Source organism: Alternaria rosae, assembly GCF_020736505.1.
Source record: "Alternaria rosae strain MPI-PUGE-AT-0040 chromosome Unknown BKA58scaffold_1, whole genome shotgun sequence".
Lineage (NCBI taxonomy): Eukaryota > Fungi > Ascomycota > Dothideomycetes > Pleosporales > Pleosporaceae > Alternaria > Alternaria rosae.
Genome location: NW_025763570.1, coordinates 2,649,402 through 2,666,143, shown reverse-complemented (window position 1 = coordinate 2,666,143; position 16,742 = coordinate 2,649,402). Strand labels below are relative to the sequence as shown.

The 16,742-nt window shown below is 51.8% G+C and overlaps 8 protein-coding genes across 8 annotated transcripts; 4 read left to right on the top strand and 4 right to left on the bottom strand.

Annotated features, from left to right (window-relative positions):
- Positions 1–61: 61 nt before the first annotated feature.
- Positions 62–783, bottom strand: BKA58DRAFT_407546 (AIG2-like family-domain-containing protein; the record flags this gene model as incomplete). The annotated part of the gene is made up of 2 exons (XM_046172033.1): positions 62–186; positions 255–783. 2 exons carry the CDS (start codon positions 781–783, stop codon positions 62–64), a joined length of 654 nt encoding a protein of 217 aa, XP_046031183.1.
- Positions 784–978: 195 nt separating this feature from the next.
- Positions 979–2,318, top strand: BKA58DRAFT_17310 (PQ loop repeat protein). Its single transcript, XM_046165227.1, has 2 exons — positions 979–1,241; positions 1,293–2,318. The coding sequence occupies exons 1-2, from the start codon at positions 1,198–1,200 to the stop codon at positions 2,101–2,103; spliced, it is 855 nt and encodes a 284-aa protein (XP_046031182.1). The 5' UTR covers positions 979–1,197; the 3' UTR covers positions 2,104–2,318.
- Positions 2,319–3,181: 863 nt separating this feature from the next.
- On the top strand, positions 3,182–3,685 carry BKA58DRAFT_373094 (uncharacterized protein). Its single transcript, XM_046169182.1, has one exon. It carries the CDS (start codon positions 3,190–3,192, stop codon positions 3,676–3,678), a length of 489 nt encoding a protein of 162 aa, XP_046031181.1. The 5' UTR covers positions 3,182–3,189; the 3' UTR covers positions 3,679–3,685.
- Positions 3,686–3,784: 99 nt separating this feature from the next.
- Positions 3,785–6,435, bottom strand: BKA58DRAFT_373093 (glycosyl hydrolase). The gene has a single exon (XM_046169181.1). The coding sequence runs from the start codon at positions 6,083–6,085 to the stop codon at positions 3,854–3,856; it is 2,232 nt and encodes a 743-aa protein (XP_046031180.1). The 5' UTR covers positions 6,086–6,435; the 3' UTR covers positions 3,785–3,853.
- Positions 6,436–7,391: 956 nt separating this feature from the next.
- On the top strand, positions 7,392–9,140 carry BKA58DRAFT_446906 (repressible alkaline phosphatase; the record flags this gene model as incomplete). Its single annotated transcript, XM_046174207.1, has 2 exons — positions 7,392–8,034; positions 8,083–9,140. Exons 1-2 carry the CDS (start codon positions 7,617–7,619, stop codon positions 9,138–9,140), a joined length of 1,476 nt encoding a protein of 491 aa, XP_046031179.1. The 5' UTR covers positions 7,392–7,616.
- A 1,007-nt stretch (positions 9,141–10,147) lies between these two features.
- On the bottom strand, positions 10,148–12,961 carry BKA58DRAFT_17280 (Spc98 family-domain-containing protein). Its single transcript, XM_046165225.1, has 2 exons — positions 10,983–12,961; positions 10,148–10,932 (listed from the first exon to the last, which is right to left on the bottom strand). The coding sequence occupies exons 1-2, from the start codon at positions 12,891–12,893 to the stop codon at positions 10,378–10,380; spliced, it is 2,466 nt and encodes an 821-aa protein (XP_046031178.1). The 5' UTR covers positions 12,894–12,961; the 3' UTR covers positions 10,148–10,377.
- A 124-nt stretch (positions 12,962–13,085) lies between these two features.
- On the top strand, positions 13,086–14,662 carry BKA58DRAFT_328859 (alpha-1,2 mannosyltransferase KTR1). Its single transcript, XM_046168127.1, has 2 exons — positions 13,086–13,319; positions 13,376–14,662. The coding sequence occupies exons 1-2, from the start codon at positions 13,151–13,153 to the stop codon at positions 14,413–14,415; spliced, it is 1,209 nt and encodes a 402-aa protein (XP_046031177.1). The 5' UTR covers positions 13,086–13,150; the 3' UTR covers positions 14,416–14,662.
- A 735-nt stretch (positions 14,663–15,397) lies between these two features.
- Positions 15,398–16,529, bottom strand: BKA58DRAFT_373084 (uncharacterized protein). Its single transcript, XM_046169180.1, has one exon. It carries the CDS (start codon positions 16,342–16,344, stop codon positions 15,649–15,651), a length of 696 nt encoding a protein of 231 aa, XP_046031176.1. The 5' UTR covers positions 16,345–16,529; the 3' UTR covers positions 15,398–15,648.
- Between the last annotated feature and the right edge of the window lie 213 nt (positions 16,530–16,742).

Here is a 16,742-nt window from a genome sequence, read left to right as displayed (position 1 = left end):
ACTGCATGCACATCTGGCAGTGTGCCAGAGATGATAGTACAACCATATGAACAAGCAACATTTATACTGCACTTTCGAGAATCTTGTCCTCCTTCTTACCTCCTCCGTTCAGTTGCCGTGAAATAGTTCCGTTCGCGCCGCGTCCGCCTGTAGGGTCATCGAGCGCTGCAACTGCATCATCGACTTCTGCATCCTATTAGCCTCGAAACCACGCCCCCCTCGCTCGGGAGGTCTACCATTGATTGACGGCCTACCCTGGAACCCTTCATCGGTCTCAGCTGCTTCTCTACCCACCCAGCGCTTCATCTTATCCCTGACGAACTCTGCAAAGTCCCATTCCTCGGCCTCAAGTCTGTGCGCGCCCGCTGCCCAGATGTATGTTTCCGCTTCGACCTCTTCGCCTTCTACATTATCTTCTTCTTTTTGTGATAGGTCGCCCATGCCTTCTTCCGTACTGGTGCCGTCATCTTTTGGTTGCAGGACCTTGACTTTTACTTTCCGACGCTGGTATTCTGAGCCTTCGAAGATATCTAGTCGCCAGATGTCGCCGTCTGTAAGGCCCTTTACAAGTGTTCCGCGCACAGATGAGGAGGTATCGACAGGGAGGATGGCTGGGTAGTCTGCTTGCTTTACTTTGTGTCGTCGGTGTGCGTGGAGGATAGCTGGGCGTATGTGGAGGAGCGAGGCATGTGCTTGTGTAGGAGGGGTTTGTGAGCCCCATATCACGCGGTGGAGGACGGGCGGCGCCATCAAGGTGCCGTAGAAGAAGGCGGTATGTGACATTTTGGTGGTCTGACGGTGAAGGGAAGTATATGCGTGTTGAGGCTTAGAGGATTGGTGTTGGTAGAGGTGAAAAGCATCCATATATCGTCAATCTTGAAATCAAATGGAAGCATGAATCTGTGAGTGTATTCGGGGTAAACAGCCATGACGGAAGACGCTAAGCTGCTTATCAGCCCTACAGCGGCCACTAATGCAAGCCAGATCTGATCTGCGGGAGATTGCGCCTCCTCCCTTTTCGTCCGCGGGTGTTGTGTCGTTCGAGCCTTACACCCGACCAATTGCGCCAAAAAGGTCCCGAGGTTGCGTGTGCGTTCCTTCCATAGTCGTCGGACATTCCAGCGTTGTAAAAGGAGTCCCAGGGAAGCCTTCCGACGTTCCGAGACGAACCGCCGGGCCAAGCACACGACCACCAACATGTTCTTCATCAGCGCCATTGTGAAGAACATCGCACCTGTCTTGTACGACTCCACACCCCTTCAGCCTCTCCGTCTCTAACAAACAGCACCCAGTATCGCGACGAGTCCGATTACCAGCTATGGCGACCAAATCTACAGCATGCACCGAGCCCGCAGCTCCGCCGGCTTCTCCCTCGACATTCCGCTCATCATGCTCGTCGCCAGCATCCTGAAAGTCTACTACTGGTTCGGCGCCCACTTCAGCACCTCGCTGCTGGTCCAAGCACTGCTCATGATCTGCGTCCACCTACTCCTCCTCCACGTCGCGCTCACGAACCGACCGCCGCCCTCGCATCTCCCTTTCCAGCACAAGGATGTTTCGAACCGACCATATGATTTCTGGCAGTGGAGGGCGCCAAGGCCGTATTGGACCTTCATTACATACTTTACTGGGGTGCTGTTGGTGCTGCATTTGCTTATGTCATCCACGAGCGTATTTGTGCCGTACACCGATCTGCTGGGCATGGTTGCCTTGACAATCGAGGCTACGCTTCCGATTCCGCAGCTCCTGGCCAATTACCAGAGACGTGGATGCAAAGGATTCAGGCCTAGTGTCATCGTAAATTGGGTCATCGGTGATACGTTCAAGATGTGGTTCTTCTTTGCCAGTAGCAGTGGTGAGGTACCTTGGGCCTTCAAGGCATGCGGTATCTTTCAGGCATGCTGCGACTTGGGACTTGCAGCGCAGTACTTGATCTGGGGCGACGGGCCGCCTGGCGTGGAGGGACTGGGTAGGGAGAAGGAGATAAGAAGTCCGATCCCGCCTGAGGAGGGGTGGAACGCTGAGAAGTTAGGACAGACGAGTGTGGCGGGCGGTATCGAGATGAGTGATGGTCAGGCGTGGGAGAGACCGAGGGCTGCGTAGACCAACCGGATCAGAGAAGTGCAACGAAGACGAAGGAAGATGTCATGAAGGAGACGTTAATGTACACAGACATATTGTATGTCGGAATAATATGATTACCAGAGATATCTACGACAATACCAATGCGTGAGTCCACGGGGCCAAGACCACTCAAACACGATGACAATCGACCCATGACCATATCGTCTGACTTCGCGCGGTTGGCTGACACTGGAACCTCACGGTAACAGGACATATATCACGACTCCCTAGCTTACTTGCATTGGTCAGGACAGAGCAGAAGTATATCAAGCTAAGCTCTTTATTGTCACCATGGCCTCCAACGCTACACCCACTCCTAAAGTGCCTCATGAAGCCATTCGGTTCGCCATCCGCGAAAACTTCCCGTTCATCTTCGAGCCTTCTCATGCTCTAGGCAATACTTTAAATGCGATCCGGACAAAGATCAACACGCTCAACGAAATAGCCAACAGCACGATTGACGACACAAGAGGCCAGGAAATGACAGATGCAATAGACAGGCTTCTTGGTGAAAGTGCCGAGGTAGAAGAGCAGTTCAAGGTTTGGCACGAGAAGCTCAATGTTGCTTGTGTGATGATCAAATTGGTGTACCCGCGGCAGGGAGCCGTTTCAACAAAGTAGCAGGTAATGAAGAGATGCGGAAGTTTGCTCGATCGATTCTCATGGGTAGTCGCGTGTAAGCAGCTGAACTCCGTTGTTTCTCGCAATGCGCCGTAGATCTATGATTGCTGCGATACCAACAAGCTTGATCGCCAAGTCTAAACTTCTCAAACGCGTCGTCTAGCTCGGTTAGATACTCCAGAAATCACAGGCATGACATTGCTGAGCCAACGTATAACAAGCTTTGCGGTCGAGCAAGCCCAAACACCGGCTATGCAGCTTCCCGATATCATCGCTGTGGCTCCACCTCTCTCTTATGATAGCGACAGGGAGCGAGTATATCAAATACCTGATGTCGTACGGGATACCGATTCCGAGCTTGATCATCCGTTCCTTATCTTCACGTTTCAACCCGATCCTATACGCTGTTCTATCTCGAAGATTCCGAGCAACCATCATCACAAAATGTTTGGTTTACCACACTCTACCTCGCACCACCTCCGACGCCGCCAGCAGAACTACTCCTGGGACCATGGCTACCTCTACCGATCCGAACTCACCCCCGTCCCCTCCTACGAAGACCTCTCTATACCCACTGCCATCCACACTCCAATCGATCTCCCCTCTCGCGTCAGCGCTCTAAATCGCCGCGCAGCTATCGTCTCCGCTAATCTTACTCATCTCACCGCCGTCGTCAAGCCGCTTGAAACGATCAAGCCCGATGACCTGAGCGAAGCCCACCTCAGCGACATGTGGGAGGAGGGTGTGTGCTTGGGAAAGGCAATGGAGGAGTTCAAGGAGCAGATGGAGGAAGTGAGCTTGATACTGGAGGAGTTGCTCATTGGTCGTAAGAAGGGAATGAAGATCTTTAGGGGGGTTGGCTTAGGCTTGGGCTTGGAGAGCAGTAGGAATCTGTCTAGGGGCTTCAGTAGGAGGAGGGGCTTGGGCTTCTGAGTATGGGCAATAGAGAAGGAGGATAGTGGAACAGGTTCGAGTACCAGTGGTATGGCTTATTGGAGTGAAACTGTGGTAGCTTGCTGCTCTTCACGAATTATACTGTCGTTTACGAATGTTTCTTGTGTATTGTAACAATATATTATTACATCAGTCTGCTCTACGCAGTTCATGTCTATGCAGAGATCGGCTGCGCCGGTACACTCTCCAGAGTAGGCACAACGGGCTTCATCAAGCCTTGATCATCAAAGTACAGTCTATCGATGGTGACCTCCCTGTTCGTTCCGTTGCCGTTCGGGATGGCAAATCGGTGGTAGCAGATATACCAATCGTCTGTGTTCGGGACGTTGATGATGGAACTGTGACCAGTAGCGAGGATACCCTTTGAGGCATCCTTCTGTAATATAAGACCGTGGTATGTCCATGGGCCGTGAACGCTTGTAGATGTCGCGTACCCTACACGGTAGTTTTCTGAACCAGTGTCATCGATAGAGTATGTGAGGTGGAAGAGGCCCTTGCGATAGTTCATGAAGATGCCTTCGCGGAAGTCAGGAAGACCGCCAACGGAACGTGTGGTGTCGGCCTTCAAAGAGAGCATGTCGTCGCTGAGCTCAGCATAAAGAGCGGGTGTGATGTCTGAGCCCCCGTTGCCCCAGAAGATGTAGTACTTACCAGTAGTCGGGTCTTCGAAGACGGCTGGATCAATGGCTTGGCCAGTGGTAACATTGCCTTCATTAAGGATCATAGCTTCAGCCTGTGCTGTAAAAGGCCCTTCGGGCGCGTCTGCAACAGCCACACCGATAGTTTTGCGGTCGTACTCCGGGTTGTTCCCACTGAAGTAGAAGTAATACTTGCTGTCCTTTTCGATAATGGTGGGGGCCCAGGCGTTTCCGGTCGCCCAAGGCACGTTGCCGCTGGTACCATTGAGGGTCAAGAAGGGCTCGGCTGATCGGGTCCATGAAACTAGATCAGGTGACTTCCAGACGTAGAAGACATTACCGCCCCAGCCAGGGAAGCCATCCGTTGTCGCGTAGATGTAGTAGTGATCACCAAAAACCGCGATGTTGGGATCCGCGTATAAACCGGGGAGGACAGGGCTGCCTGCTGTCTCAGCAAGTACAGAGCGTTTTGACTCCGCAGTCAAACCAGCAAGTTCTTGTGCCGTTACCGGGACTACAGTGCCGTGACGTGGGCTGGCCGGCAATTTGTATGAACTGGAAACCTTCCAGTCAGGATCGGAGATGTCTGCCGTCTCTAGCGGAATGTATCCACGTCCACCATACTCATCCACAAAAAGGTAGTACTTCTCGCCATTGACATCGCCTGGATTGGCCTTAAACACTGTCGGTCCCTCGACACTGCTAGTACCGGCGTTGCGACCAATACATGTGGCGACTTGAGTCCAGGACTGAACCGGAGCAAGGAGCGATTCAGAACGCTCTTGGATAATGTCGGAGCAGTTTGTGCCTGTGCCTCCTTCGTCTTTTGTGAACCGATAGAATGTATTCGCCTCTTGTATGACGGTAGTATCGATTCGTGACATGCCCGCATCCTGCCAGATCTCGGGCTCGCTGAACGTAACGAAGTCTCGAGTAGTCACGTAGAGCATACGATGGTATGTCGCTCCCGTACGGTCCGTATCGCTCTCATCGTAGAGAGAGGACGCCCAAAAGACTACGTACGATCCAATATCCGTATCGTAATATGCCTCGGGCGCCCATGTGTTTCCAGCGGTGGGAGGAGAAACCTTGACGTGCCGTTGCTGTGACCATGTCTTGAGGTCGCTTGACTCCCAGATCTCTAGATACAAGCTGCCTTTGCGAACTGCATCTCCCCAGGAAGTACCGGATCCAATCGACAAGTCGGTAGCGAGCAGGAAGAATCTATCGCCCTCGGGAGAACGTATGACGAAGGGGTCACGTAACCCCTTCGTGCCTTCAGTGGAGGCAAGGATAGGCTGGCCGTTGTTGAGCTCTCTCCAAGCTAAAGCGTTGTTGCCTTCGCTGGCTGCGAGATAGATCTTCTCGCCCGCCAACGAATTGCCCGTAAAATACGCAAAGGCATAACCTTCAAAAGCATCAAGTTTGAACGCTTGGCGTACGTTGGCACTGAAGGTGCGATTCGAGGTCGTCCCATCGCTGTCGATGATTGCTGTAAGATCGACTACAGTGTCGGCACTTTGTCGTTGAACAACGCCGTCTGCTGATATTACGGAAGGTTTGTTGCTCATCCATGTGACGTTCTGGTTCTCAGAGACGCTTGGTAAATGAAGATTCCCACGAACATCGTCAATGTTCGTGATCGCGAGGCTTTCTAGTGCCGCTTGGGCCTGCGCTTTGGAGGTGGCTTGGGCAGAGACTGTCAACCACAGACTCCACGCATAGAGTGGGAGGCGGTACGACCGCATGATGGAATAAGAGGAAGTAACGAAAGAGATACAGATAACTTGCAAATGCTACGGGAATACACACCTTGAACATATACTGCGACTATAAGCCGGGAGCTATACTTAACTCATACTTTGGAGCCATGACTACCCATCGGGAGCGATACTTTATCAACTCATCTCCTAGACTCTTGGTATCCTAGTCTCGAGTACGAGAAACTCCACGAATACGCATTGACGGACAGAACCTTCTTTCAGCGGCTTCCAGGGACCCTAGTCGTGTCAAGTTGCTAAACCTTGACGATCCCCGGACTATCCTCCACATCTGATCGAGTCGTGGAGCATGCAAAGTGCGGACTGCCAGGCACATGAGAAAATAGAAGGCGATGACGCCCCTCCCGAGGTCGCATGTGGGAAATACTTTGCGGGGTATGGCGCTAATGACGCACGAGCCACCGGCGTCGGTCTGCTTTGATGGCAATTCGGGGTGAAGACTACCGGACTTATAAACGATTGCAAGATCACTCTTCCTCATCTATATGCATAGAGAGCTTGCCACCTGAATCTCAGGGTCTCCACACGTGTGCTGGTACTGCTGTCTCGATGCGCATTGTTGGTAGCATCATAAATGGGGTTTTACTGGCGCCACTCCTGAAGTGGACTTGTGAACGGATACGACGTTAGGAGCGGAGGAATACGAGCTAGTTCGTATGGCTGTCGCACTGTCTTCTGTCGGTCGAGAATGGGATAAAGAGTAGGTTGAATCGGCACGGGCAAACAACTCCATCAACCGTGAGCAGGAAGCATGACGACAGGTAGTGCAATGAGCGCTGTCAACACACCAAGAAGATATTGTACGAAGGCAAGTTCTTTCTGGGGTAAAGAAGTCATCCGTCCGTCCCGGGACGCGGTGTTCATCTCCCTTAATACCAACACGTGGGATACGGAAGGAGGCACGCTTGTGGTGTTCGCCGGCCGCCATGCCGCCCACCAAGTCTCCAAGGACCTTGGCAAAAGAGCGTCGCACATTCGAAGAGACATACCAAGGCTGGGCCTGCGCATAAAAGTACATGAAGGTGCAGAACGTGATTGCGGCAATTAATGTAAGTGGTCGAAGTTCAAAATCGTATTCTTGACATCAAATTTCAGAACAAGAGCGGTGGTATCTTTCGCAACATTTGCAAAGTGTGTGTTGGGGGTTATCGCAGTGTTGTAAAATGTTTTGAGACTTGACAGGAACTCAGTGAAGAGCAGTCGAAACACCTAGATACTCTGCTAGATGTGAGAGATCGTGATTAATAGCTAGGTACCGTTCAATTGGGATCTGTTCGGACTCAAGTCGTCGGAGTCCAAGATTTGGCGAACAGGCATGTGCAGACACTCAGGGCCTAACGTGAGTACCCACAGGGTCGTGGGATGTATGCTCCTTGAACCTTGCAGTATATAAACTGCGTCAGCTTCGATTGCTGTACTGTAGGTCAAGTTTTGAATTTATCCTCACCATCGTTTTCCGCCGCCCTGTTGCAGTGCCATCATCTGCCTGTTAACCACCATGCGTGCCTCTACATTTTTGACAGCCATATCTTTGGGACAAGCCACACTCGCAGCAATCGAGCCGAAGAACTTCATATTCATCGTTCCCGATGGCATGGGTCCTGTCTCCCAGACACTTCTTCGTACATACCTGTCCATGGTCAATGGAAACTCGAGCGCTCGCGCTCCCCGAATCAATGCTCTACCTATCGATGTTACGGTCATCGGCAACACTCGAACCCACTCTGCCAACAATCTGGTGACAGATTCTGGGGCCGCAGGTACTGCCCTCGCCACGGGGTACAAAACCGATAATGGAGCTATCGGTGTAATGCCCGATGGTACACCGGTCGGATCTGTTATGGAAGCTGCAAAGTTAGCAGGCTATCTCACTGGCCTTGTAGTGACTTCACCCATCAGTCACGCAACTCCCGCGGGTAGGAATCGCGTTCTTGGTGCCGCAAATATTCGCTGACGATACCTAGCTTACTTTTCTCATGCTTTGAGCCGAAATGCTCTTGATAAGCTCGCAGAGCAACAGATTGGCTACAGCCATCCCCTAGGTATCAGCGTTGACCTGATGCTTGGTGGCGGTCGCTGCTACTTCCAGCCTCAGAATGAGTCTGACTCATGCCGCACTGATGACATTGACCTGTTCGCATATGCCGAGTCAAAAGGCTACTATACCGCCCGCGATCGTGCGAGTTTTGACGCTCTTGAACTGGGTCTAGGTGACATCAAGCTTCCTTACGTTGGCCTGTTCAAGGATGGAGATCTCAGCTATGAGGTCGATCGCCAACAACAAGCGGCAGAAGTCCGCGAGCCATCGCTGTCTGAGATGACCCAAGCTGCCCTCAATTCGCTTTCGCGGGCCAGTGCATCCAACGAGAAGGGCTACATTATGATGATCGAAGCTTCGCGGATTGATCACTCGTCGCACGCGCACGACTCAGTCGCTCATCTTCACGAAGTCTTCGAATTCAACAATGTCGTAAACTTGGTCATGAAGTGGATCGATTCGCATCCTGACACCGCCTTCCTCGCTGTGGCAGACCACGAAACCGGTGGCATAACCATACCTTCTCAGTACGACCCATCCCTACTCCAACCCGGTACGCATTCTGTCGAATACTTGAGTGAGCTCTGGAGCGACTACAACGGTACCGACCGCGCCGCATATTTGTCTAGCAAGATCATTCCTTCCTATGGTCTGACGGATGTCTCCGATGCCGAAGTTGAGAAGCTTCTCGGCGCTGGCGATGGATTTGGACAGGAGCTGGCCGACCTTCTGAATGCCCGGGCTGGACTCGAATGGTCGACTGGCGGTCACACTGGCGTCGACACCACTCTGTACGGCTATGCTGCTGGTGGAATGGGTGACAGGCTTGTTTTGGATATGGCGGGTGGTTGGGATAATACTGACTTGCCGAAATACGTGGCTGCCGCGTTGGGTGTAGATATGGGCAAGGTCACGGAGCTGTTAAATGCGAATGGAACGGAATGGGTACCTAGGGATGATGGAGAGTCAGAGCGTAAGCGCTGAAGAAAGCTTGGAACAGATAGCGCGATTGAACTCAAACTTTGCTGAGTTCACAAAGATGTTTTGCAGATGCCTGTAATGTTCTCCAATATCAGAAACTACAGACGGTAAAGTTGAGCTGACCCTCACTAGTAGCCAAAGAGTAGCTCGGCTGTCCTCGGACATAGTTCGGCTGACCCTTGAATCAAGCAAGGACAGGGCAACGTCCCGGGAACTGTGTGGTTATACGCTTAGTACCTTCCTGATCAGGCAGCTTTGCTGGAGGCGTCGATTGCGGCAAGAAATGGTGCAGCTGAGCTATCCTCAAACCCCAGCCACCCCAACCAGCCCCTGAGGCATTGACCCTTTCGCTTAAGCCGACGAAGACAGGGCAACAGTATTATGTAAGCGCGGCCGCGCAGATGCCCGGGACGCGAGCATATCAAGTGCATTACGCAATCTCAACGTTTAGAAACCAGGGTGGCTGCAGTTTCCCATCGACACGAAGAGGTTGGGCATCAGTGCGAAGATTACACACGAAATTCGATCAGTCAGACCGTCATCGTGCGTGCATGCGCATGAGGCGGTTGTTGGTGGTCTTTCCGGGATAGAGACTGTGAGACAAGTTTACTTCAGAGCTACCTAAGTACCCAACAAGAGCGTGGAAAGCCAAACTCGATATCCGGACGGCAATACTGGAAGATTCCGAGACGCGAGAAGTGGTAACACGATAGACCGCCCAACATTTTACCACGACATCCTCGAACAAGCAGAGGCGATACCTATCACAAGAATGCGCCATCCCGCAGCACCTACGATCATCGCTGTGCTCCTCGGTTTTCTCTTCTTCATGATATTATGGAGCCGAGCACGAGGCGACGGGCATCACGAGGGTAATCCCCATCCGGACGATATACCCCGAAAAAGGGAAAAGCAGAGAGAGCCTTCGTCAAGTAGTGACGAGACCGAGATAGCCGAAGCTCAAAACGATCACTGAGTCCATCCAATCACTCTCCTCTCCGGAAGCAGGTGGTCTTTCTGGCTCGTTGGGTTCCCGCTGCGCGCAGTTTCGATAACCACCAACGAGAGCATTCAGTAGAGGAGATGAAGAAGAGCGCCCATAGACGACGTCAATATCTTGTGTATGAGAAGTACAGATAGTGCACATACACAAGTTCATTTGGGTGCTTGGAAGAAGATGCAGCGCTGCAGTTTCCGAAGTATCTCTACATATACAGGGCTACGATAAAGCACACTGGAACTAGGGCTTGGAGGCATTTGAGAATGTCTCTAGTCGATCTGCTAGTTGCTCCCACATGGGCTCCCCAACCCTCGCCATGCTTCGCAGACCCGCTGCCACGAAAGGAAGAAGTCTTTCGAACTCCTGATCTACATGCCCATGGCTCTTACCCTCAGCCTTCGAAAGTAACACACCAAGATCCAATAGTTCGATGATCGCTTTGTGGATGGGCTTCACTTCCTTTGACAAGAGCGCTCGCTGGTGCAATTTTCCCATACACTTAGTGTGAATCTGCGACATCTCATCGATATCATCGGCCTTTTCCATTGCCGAGTTCATGTCTCGTATGGTCAGGAAAATGGCAGCCTCGGTGACATAAGAACGAAGGACATCGGCGAACCAATTCAAGCGTTGGAGGAGTCTGTAGAACATCGGTGGACGATTCTTTCTGGACGCGCGAATGCGCGCGCGTTGCAGCTGGTATTTGACTCGGTATATCTGCATCAGGAACGTACAGACCTCTTGGTAGATGGGTATGGACGAGCGTTGGATAATGTTCTGAATCGACCAAGGCACCTAAAAAGATATTTAGCTGGGATACAAAAGAGCGCTCTTCCAATACGTACTGCATAATCAACAGAAACGGCAGCTAGACCCTTGACCGAGCTTCCTTGCGCCTTCGTTTTCATAGAACGAACGACAAGTTTCTCCGTGTCTGGGCCAGACAGGATCGTGCCGAAAACGCCCCGTGCAAGCTCCGTAAGGACGTATCGATCGTTCCAACCTCGTCTGCCGGCATCCATGCGCTCAAAAATTGCAGTGGCAAAGTCCTCAAACACGGCACCGTTCCTGCCCAAGTAAAGGGTTTCGAATGTATGTAGCACACGCATCAGGCCATCAATCTCGAATATGTGTTGACGAAGTACGTTCGAGGCGACTGAGTACTTGCTACGTATCCATGTCTCGAAAGCCGTCTGGAACAGTTCTGGGAAAGGCGAGAGGGGTACGTCATCCGACGTATCGCAGACTGTTTCATGGTCGAGGCGCGGCTCTGCCAGTGAGGAATGTAAACCTGTATCGTAAATACTCAATTCTTTTAAGAAGATAACGCTTTTGCCGGTATTGAATATCTTCTTGACTGCTGGCTGTAGAAACGCAGGCAGCTGCATGTGTTCCTTAGAATTACGACGGAGCATGAAGCGGTCATGCCACAGGGAAGCGGAGTCACTCAATGCATCGTTTGAGATGACAAAGAAGTTCTCCTCGTCAGGGCCAAGCTCGCCGTTTTCCATCCACCGCCGTATCGGCTTTAGATATGTCTGTAAGCATTCAAAGAAAATCTTCGACATGTATGTAAAGATTTCGTCTTCCAACGTCATCTGCGCTAGGGTAGTCTGCTCGTATAGTGCTTCTAGGTGGTAAAAAGGATTTACAAGTGCCGATGGATCTTGAGTCGCTGTTGATCCACTCAGATTATTGACAATCGGCGCCAAACGTAAGATAGGGTGACATAACGCCTGTACATCGCCGTGCAATAGCAACAAACTAACAGGAAGTGGAGCATCTGGTAGCAGATATTTTTGCTGCATCGTGGATAAGGAGTGGTCGAAGTAGAGTAATCGCTTCCGCACAACGGCTTCGAAGGTCTGGACAAGAGGTGATGCTGGTGGCTGCTTGGCTCGTTGTTGCAGCGTCCAGCGTCTTATCGCCTCTGTATGCGTTCCAGTGTCGGCGAACTGAGAAAGGAGATGGTTGATAGCGGTCGATTGATTGTTGTTGTCAACAGTATAGGTCTTATTGGGGGAAATGCAGTCCTTGTCCGTCCGGTACAAGCTTGTCTTCAGCCCACCAAGCATGAATAGCGTCTCTCGTACAGCTTGCAGCTCCGTTACACCCACGACGGTGCTACTGCCGTCCGCGTCCGAGGTCCAAAACTGCGTATCTTCCAGATTGGTAACAAGATTCTCCTCTGTCGATGAGACACAGGCCTCGGGATCAAAAATATCATCTGCGTCAAAACTGCTTGGTGGTGTGCCTGGAGCCTTCCTGCGCTTTTTGGGCGTTTTCTCGTCGCCCGAAGAGTCCACGGCGTAGTCGATATCCTTCCATATATCCTCATCGCTGTATGGGTCATCCTCAAGGATCTCCGCCCAAGTCAGTGGCGGCGGAGGGCTAGGGGGTCTGAGCAGCTCCAAGGCCTCGACCTGAGTGTTTTCAAGAGGCCGATCGGCCAGCTGGAGTAACAGAGATAGGAACTCTGGCTTAAACTTATTCGTGTACGCCTCCAACTTTTGAAGCCGTGTTTGGAGCGCATCAGCGAGGTCATCGCGGTTCTTGATGCGGAACTTCTCATCCAGTCCGGCAAAGCTCGCCGTAACGTCGAATTGGTTTGTTCTTGCATACTGGTGCCCTCGAAGATTGCGGGATGCAATCTCTCTGGCGTGCCTGTAGGCCTGTTTGTTCACTGCGGGATCGTGTCTCAGTATGGACTGTATCAACTCGTCCGTAAGTCCGGAGATTTTCGCGTTCTGGGCCATAATAACGCGTCCTTTATCTGCCGTTGCGCGATGACGCCAGTGGAAATAAGATCCCGGTAGTAGTGATATCGCTGTGTTGACTTGCGGCGGTTGATTCGGCTCCACTTGACAGAGACATCATGCCCGATGTAGGCTAGCGTGATCACGCACCGCGTCACCGCCGGCTGTGAAACTCGAGGTTGAGCGCTCCTGCGACTTTTCTGAGGCGGGACTCTGTCCCAACCCCTCGGCCACCGCAACTGCAACTGCTCTTTACCATGGCGCTTCCCAAGGGCATGCGCTACTTGGCTGGCGCCACTTTCTGCATCTTCGTCTATCTGTTTGTGCAAATCCTCAAGGCCCCTGGTTCCGAGAACCCCGTCGAGATTCCGAGCAAGGTTCCGACCAACAAATTCGGCGACTGGGACCATGACCCTCAATTGGATCGTAAGGCATTCCGGGATATAGTGTGGATTCAGTATATATGCTAATCATATCATCAGCCTCCGGCGAACCTCCCGAGCCGCTGCGACGAGTCGACGGTGACAACTACGCCCCGAACAATCCCGCGAGCGCGCGCATCAACGCCACGATTCTCAGTCTAGTCCGCAATGAAGAACTCCACGACATGCTGCAAAGCATGCGCGACCTTGAGCGTACGTGGAACCACAAGTTCAACTATCCCTGGACCTTCTTCAACGATAAGCCCTTTACCGAAGAGTTCAAAAAGGCCACGCGAGCAGCTACCAACGCCGAAGTACGATACGAACTGGTCCCTGCCGAACACTGGGATGTACCGTCGTGGATAAATATGGACCTGTATGAGGAGTCTGTGTCTCTGCTCAAGTCGCTGGATGTACAGTACATGGACAAGAAGTCTTATCACCAGATGTGTCGGTGGAACAGCGGCATGTTCAGCGAGCATCCTGCGCTCAAGGACATTCAATACTACTGGCGGGTGGAACCAAACGTTCACTTCTTTTGCGATGTCGATTACGATGTCTTCGCTTGGATGCAAGACCACAACAAAACGTACGGCTTCAACGTCAACATCTACGATAATGCCGACAGCGTTGCGACATTGTGGCCAGAAACGAAAAAGTTCATCGAAGACAATCCGGGATACGTACATCCAAACAATGCACGTGAATGGCTGGAAGACGGCCAGCGCCGGCCTGAGAATAACAAGAAAGCCAATGGTTACTCAACCTGCCACTTCTGGTCCAATTTCGAGATAGGCGACTTGAGCTTTTGGAGGAGCAAAAAGTACCGCGACTACTTCGACCATCTCGATCGCGCCGGAGGTTTCTTCTACGAACGTTGGGGCGATGCCCCAGTACACAGCGTCGCATTAGGACTCTTTGAAGATAAGAGCAAAATACACTGGTTCCGAGACATCGGGTACCAACACATACCCTTTTTCAACTGCCCTAATAGTCCAAAGTGTTCCGGTTGCGTCACTGGTCGTTTTACAGACGGCGAGAAGTGGCTGAATCGGGAGGACTGTCGGCCGTTGTGGTTCAAGTACGTTGGCATGGACTGAGCTCTCTAGTCTGAGTAACGCTGCCACGTATTGCCTACAGCTATGTGCGGCGCACAGTAGTCTTGGAGGTGAGTGACACGATGGTACGCGCTCACCTTACGAGGGTTTTCAGCTGTTGTGGAGTTATTTGGCGCCTGAGTATGTACGGTCTCCATCTCGGAATGACGCATCTACGTGAGCAGATAGTATATATACTAATAGACGTACCGAATTTTTATGATGGCGGTTGTCATCAATTAATGGCCCATCACGCTGGATCCACTAGGTGAAATACATTTCCCGGGTAGATACCCTGTGCCTACGCGCTCGTACACCTTCTTCCCAGCCCGTTCCCTTGGCCCCGTTGCCGCGATGATCAAGATGTAGTGTCTCTGCGTCTGGGGCGAAAGGCTGCCTCTTGCCTTTCCAAGCACAACGCACACCGTGTCTGGTCTCGCAGACCCATTTGGTGTGTCGGAGATCAGTTTCCCCTCGCTCTGTACCGCAGCACCGAGATCATATTCCCGCGCTATGGCGTGAAGTGCTACATTAGCCACTTCGAAGTCTGTGCTGGATACGTTACCAGGGGCCTTGGGTGACCACGGCGATTGTAGGTCCTCCCAATCAAAATTGTTGGATTCAGGCTGTAGGTAGTCGATCCCGCCAGTGTATGCCATCCATGACCATGATGGCACGTTGGAAACGACACTATGTGACGGGAAATGGATGCATGTCAAACTTGGGGTGTCACCCGCATCGTGCAGAGAAGGTGTTTTTGAAGTCCATCAATAGCGGTCGGTCGGTCGTATGGCTGTGATAGACCAAGCCGGGAGTATTCGCAGTAGAGCTCTTGGTAGCGCAAAATCGTCTCGCCTTGAGATGCGTTGTACAGTATGTGTGGAAAATCCGGATCTCCCAGGAAAGCACAAAGTCTGCTGTACTCATCAGTCTGACAGATTCAATCTGTAGAGAATAGCATATCAACTTACTTGCTCAATTTTGTAGAGGTTTCACAACGTACGCCTTTCCCACACTCAGAGTATGTTTAGTGTTCTGTAAAAAAAAAATAGTGTTCGATGAGCCAGAGCATGCTCTTGTAACACCCACCCGCGACTATTCAGCTCGCCATCGAGAACATGGTCCTTGAAGTTGTCGATACTTTCGCATACATAGAAGGGTGTCTGGCCTTTGACTTCGCGGCACAACCCAACATAGCTCCTGCGTTTTCGCTGCTTAAGAAACCCCGAAAAGTGGTCAACTGAACAGCTTACAGGCGATCACACAGTAAGCGCCGCTGTAGACGTCTTTCATTTGTTTTGCCTCAGTGTTGAAGTCGCCACCCGGACCTTGGATAACGCAAAGGGAATCAATGCAGAGGCAGCGACGCCCTAGAGTGCGAGTCACTGTCACTGCATCTCTGAAAGTGGCTGGGAGAGCGCTGAATTCGATGCCACCAAGATGTGAGTGGAGAGTCTCAGGGGTAGTTGAAAGATATTGAAGTCCCCATCGGTGCGAAAGTGCAATCCACTCGCCAGAGTCTTTGAGAGTTGTGGCCCACAGCAGAATTCTCTCATCTCCATGTTTTCCAACGTCGAGCAACCTGGTCTGCATTCGAAGCTTGGCTCCAGCGTCGGCATGCTCGAGCGGCTTGCATGTGTGGTGTCTACCGCAATCACCGAGACAGTACTTGACGACTTCTAGATGTGTAGAGTGATCGGCCTCCGGAAGCCCGACAAATCCCAACTGGAACTCGCTGGTGGGCGGCAGTAATTGTTCGGGATCTTGAACGATAGATAAGACACGAGGATCTGTGCTCTCTGGTCTCAAGAAAGGAGCCGTCCGTTCAAATTTGACGGCCGAAGACTCTAATCGCCCATTCTGAGCGACTTGCCACAGTGAAATGCATAAATCATATCTCTTCTCGCCTGCGGTCGTTCTCAATGCGCTCATGTCATATTAAATGGCGAAACCTGGACTGGAGACCTCATCCCGGAATTGCACGCATCGATCCCAGAGGTGTGATGATATAGCCTGGTTAGAGGGTTCAAGTACATGAGAGCCCTTGAAAGACTTGAACAGATCAGGCGCGAAGTCATTTCCGGGCTGATACTTACAGTCATTCTCGTCGAGTTCTGGCGTCCCGTAATCATTCTAAATAATATCATGTCAGTCAAGCTGACCGTCAAAGCGATCCGGTCTTCATGAACCCACTCCGTTCTGCATTGAGGCTGCAACATCTTGTCCCTGATACCCATTCGCTGGACCGTAATCCGATGGTGCGGATGTCGCACTTGAATATGAGTACGACAGTGAAAAGCCTGCAAGCCTCTGTGGGTCGAGACTTTGCG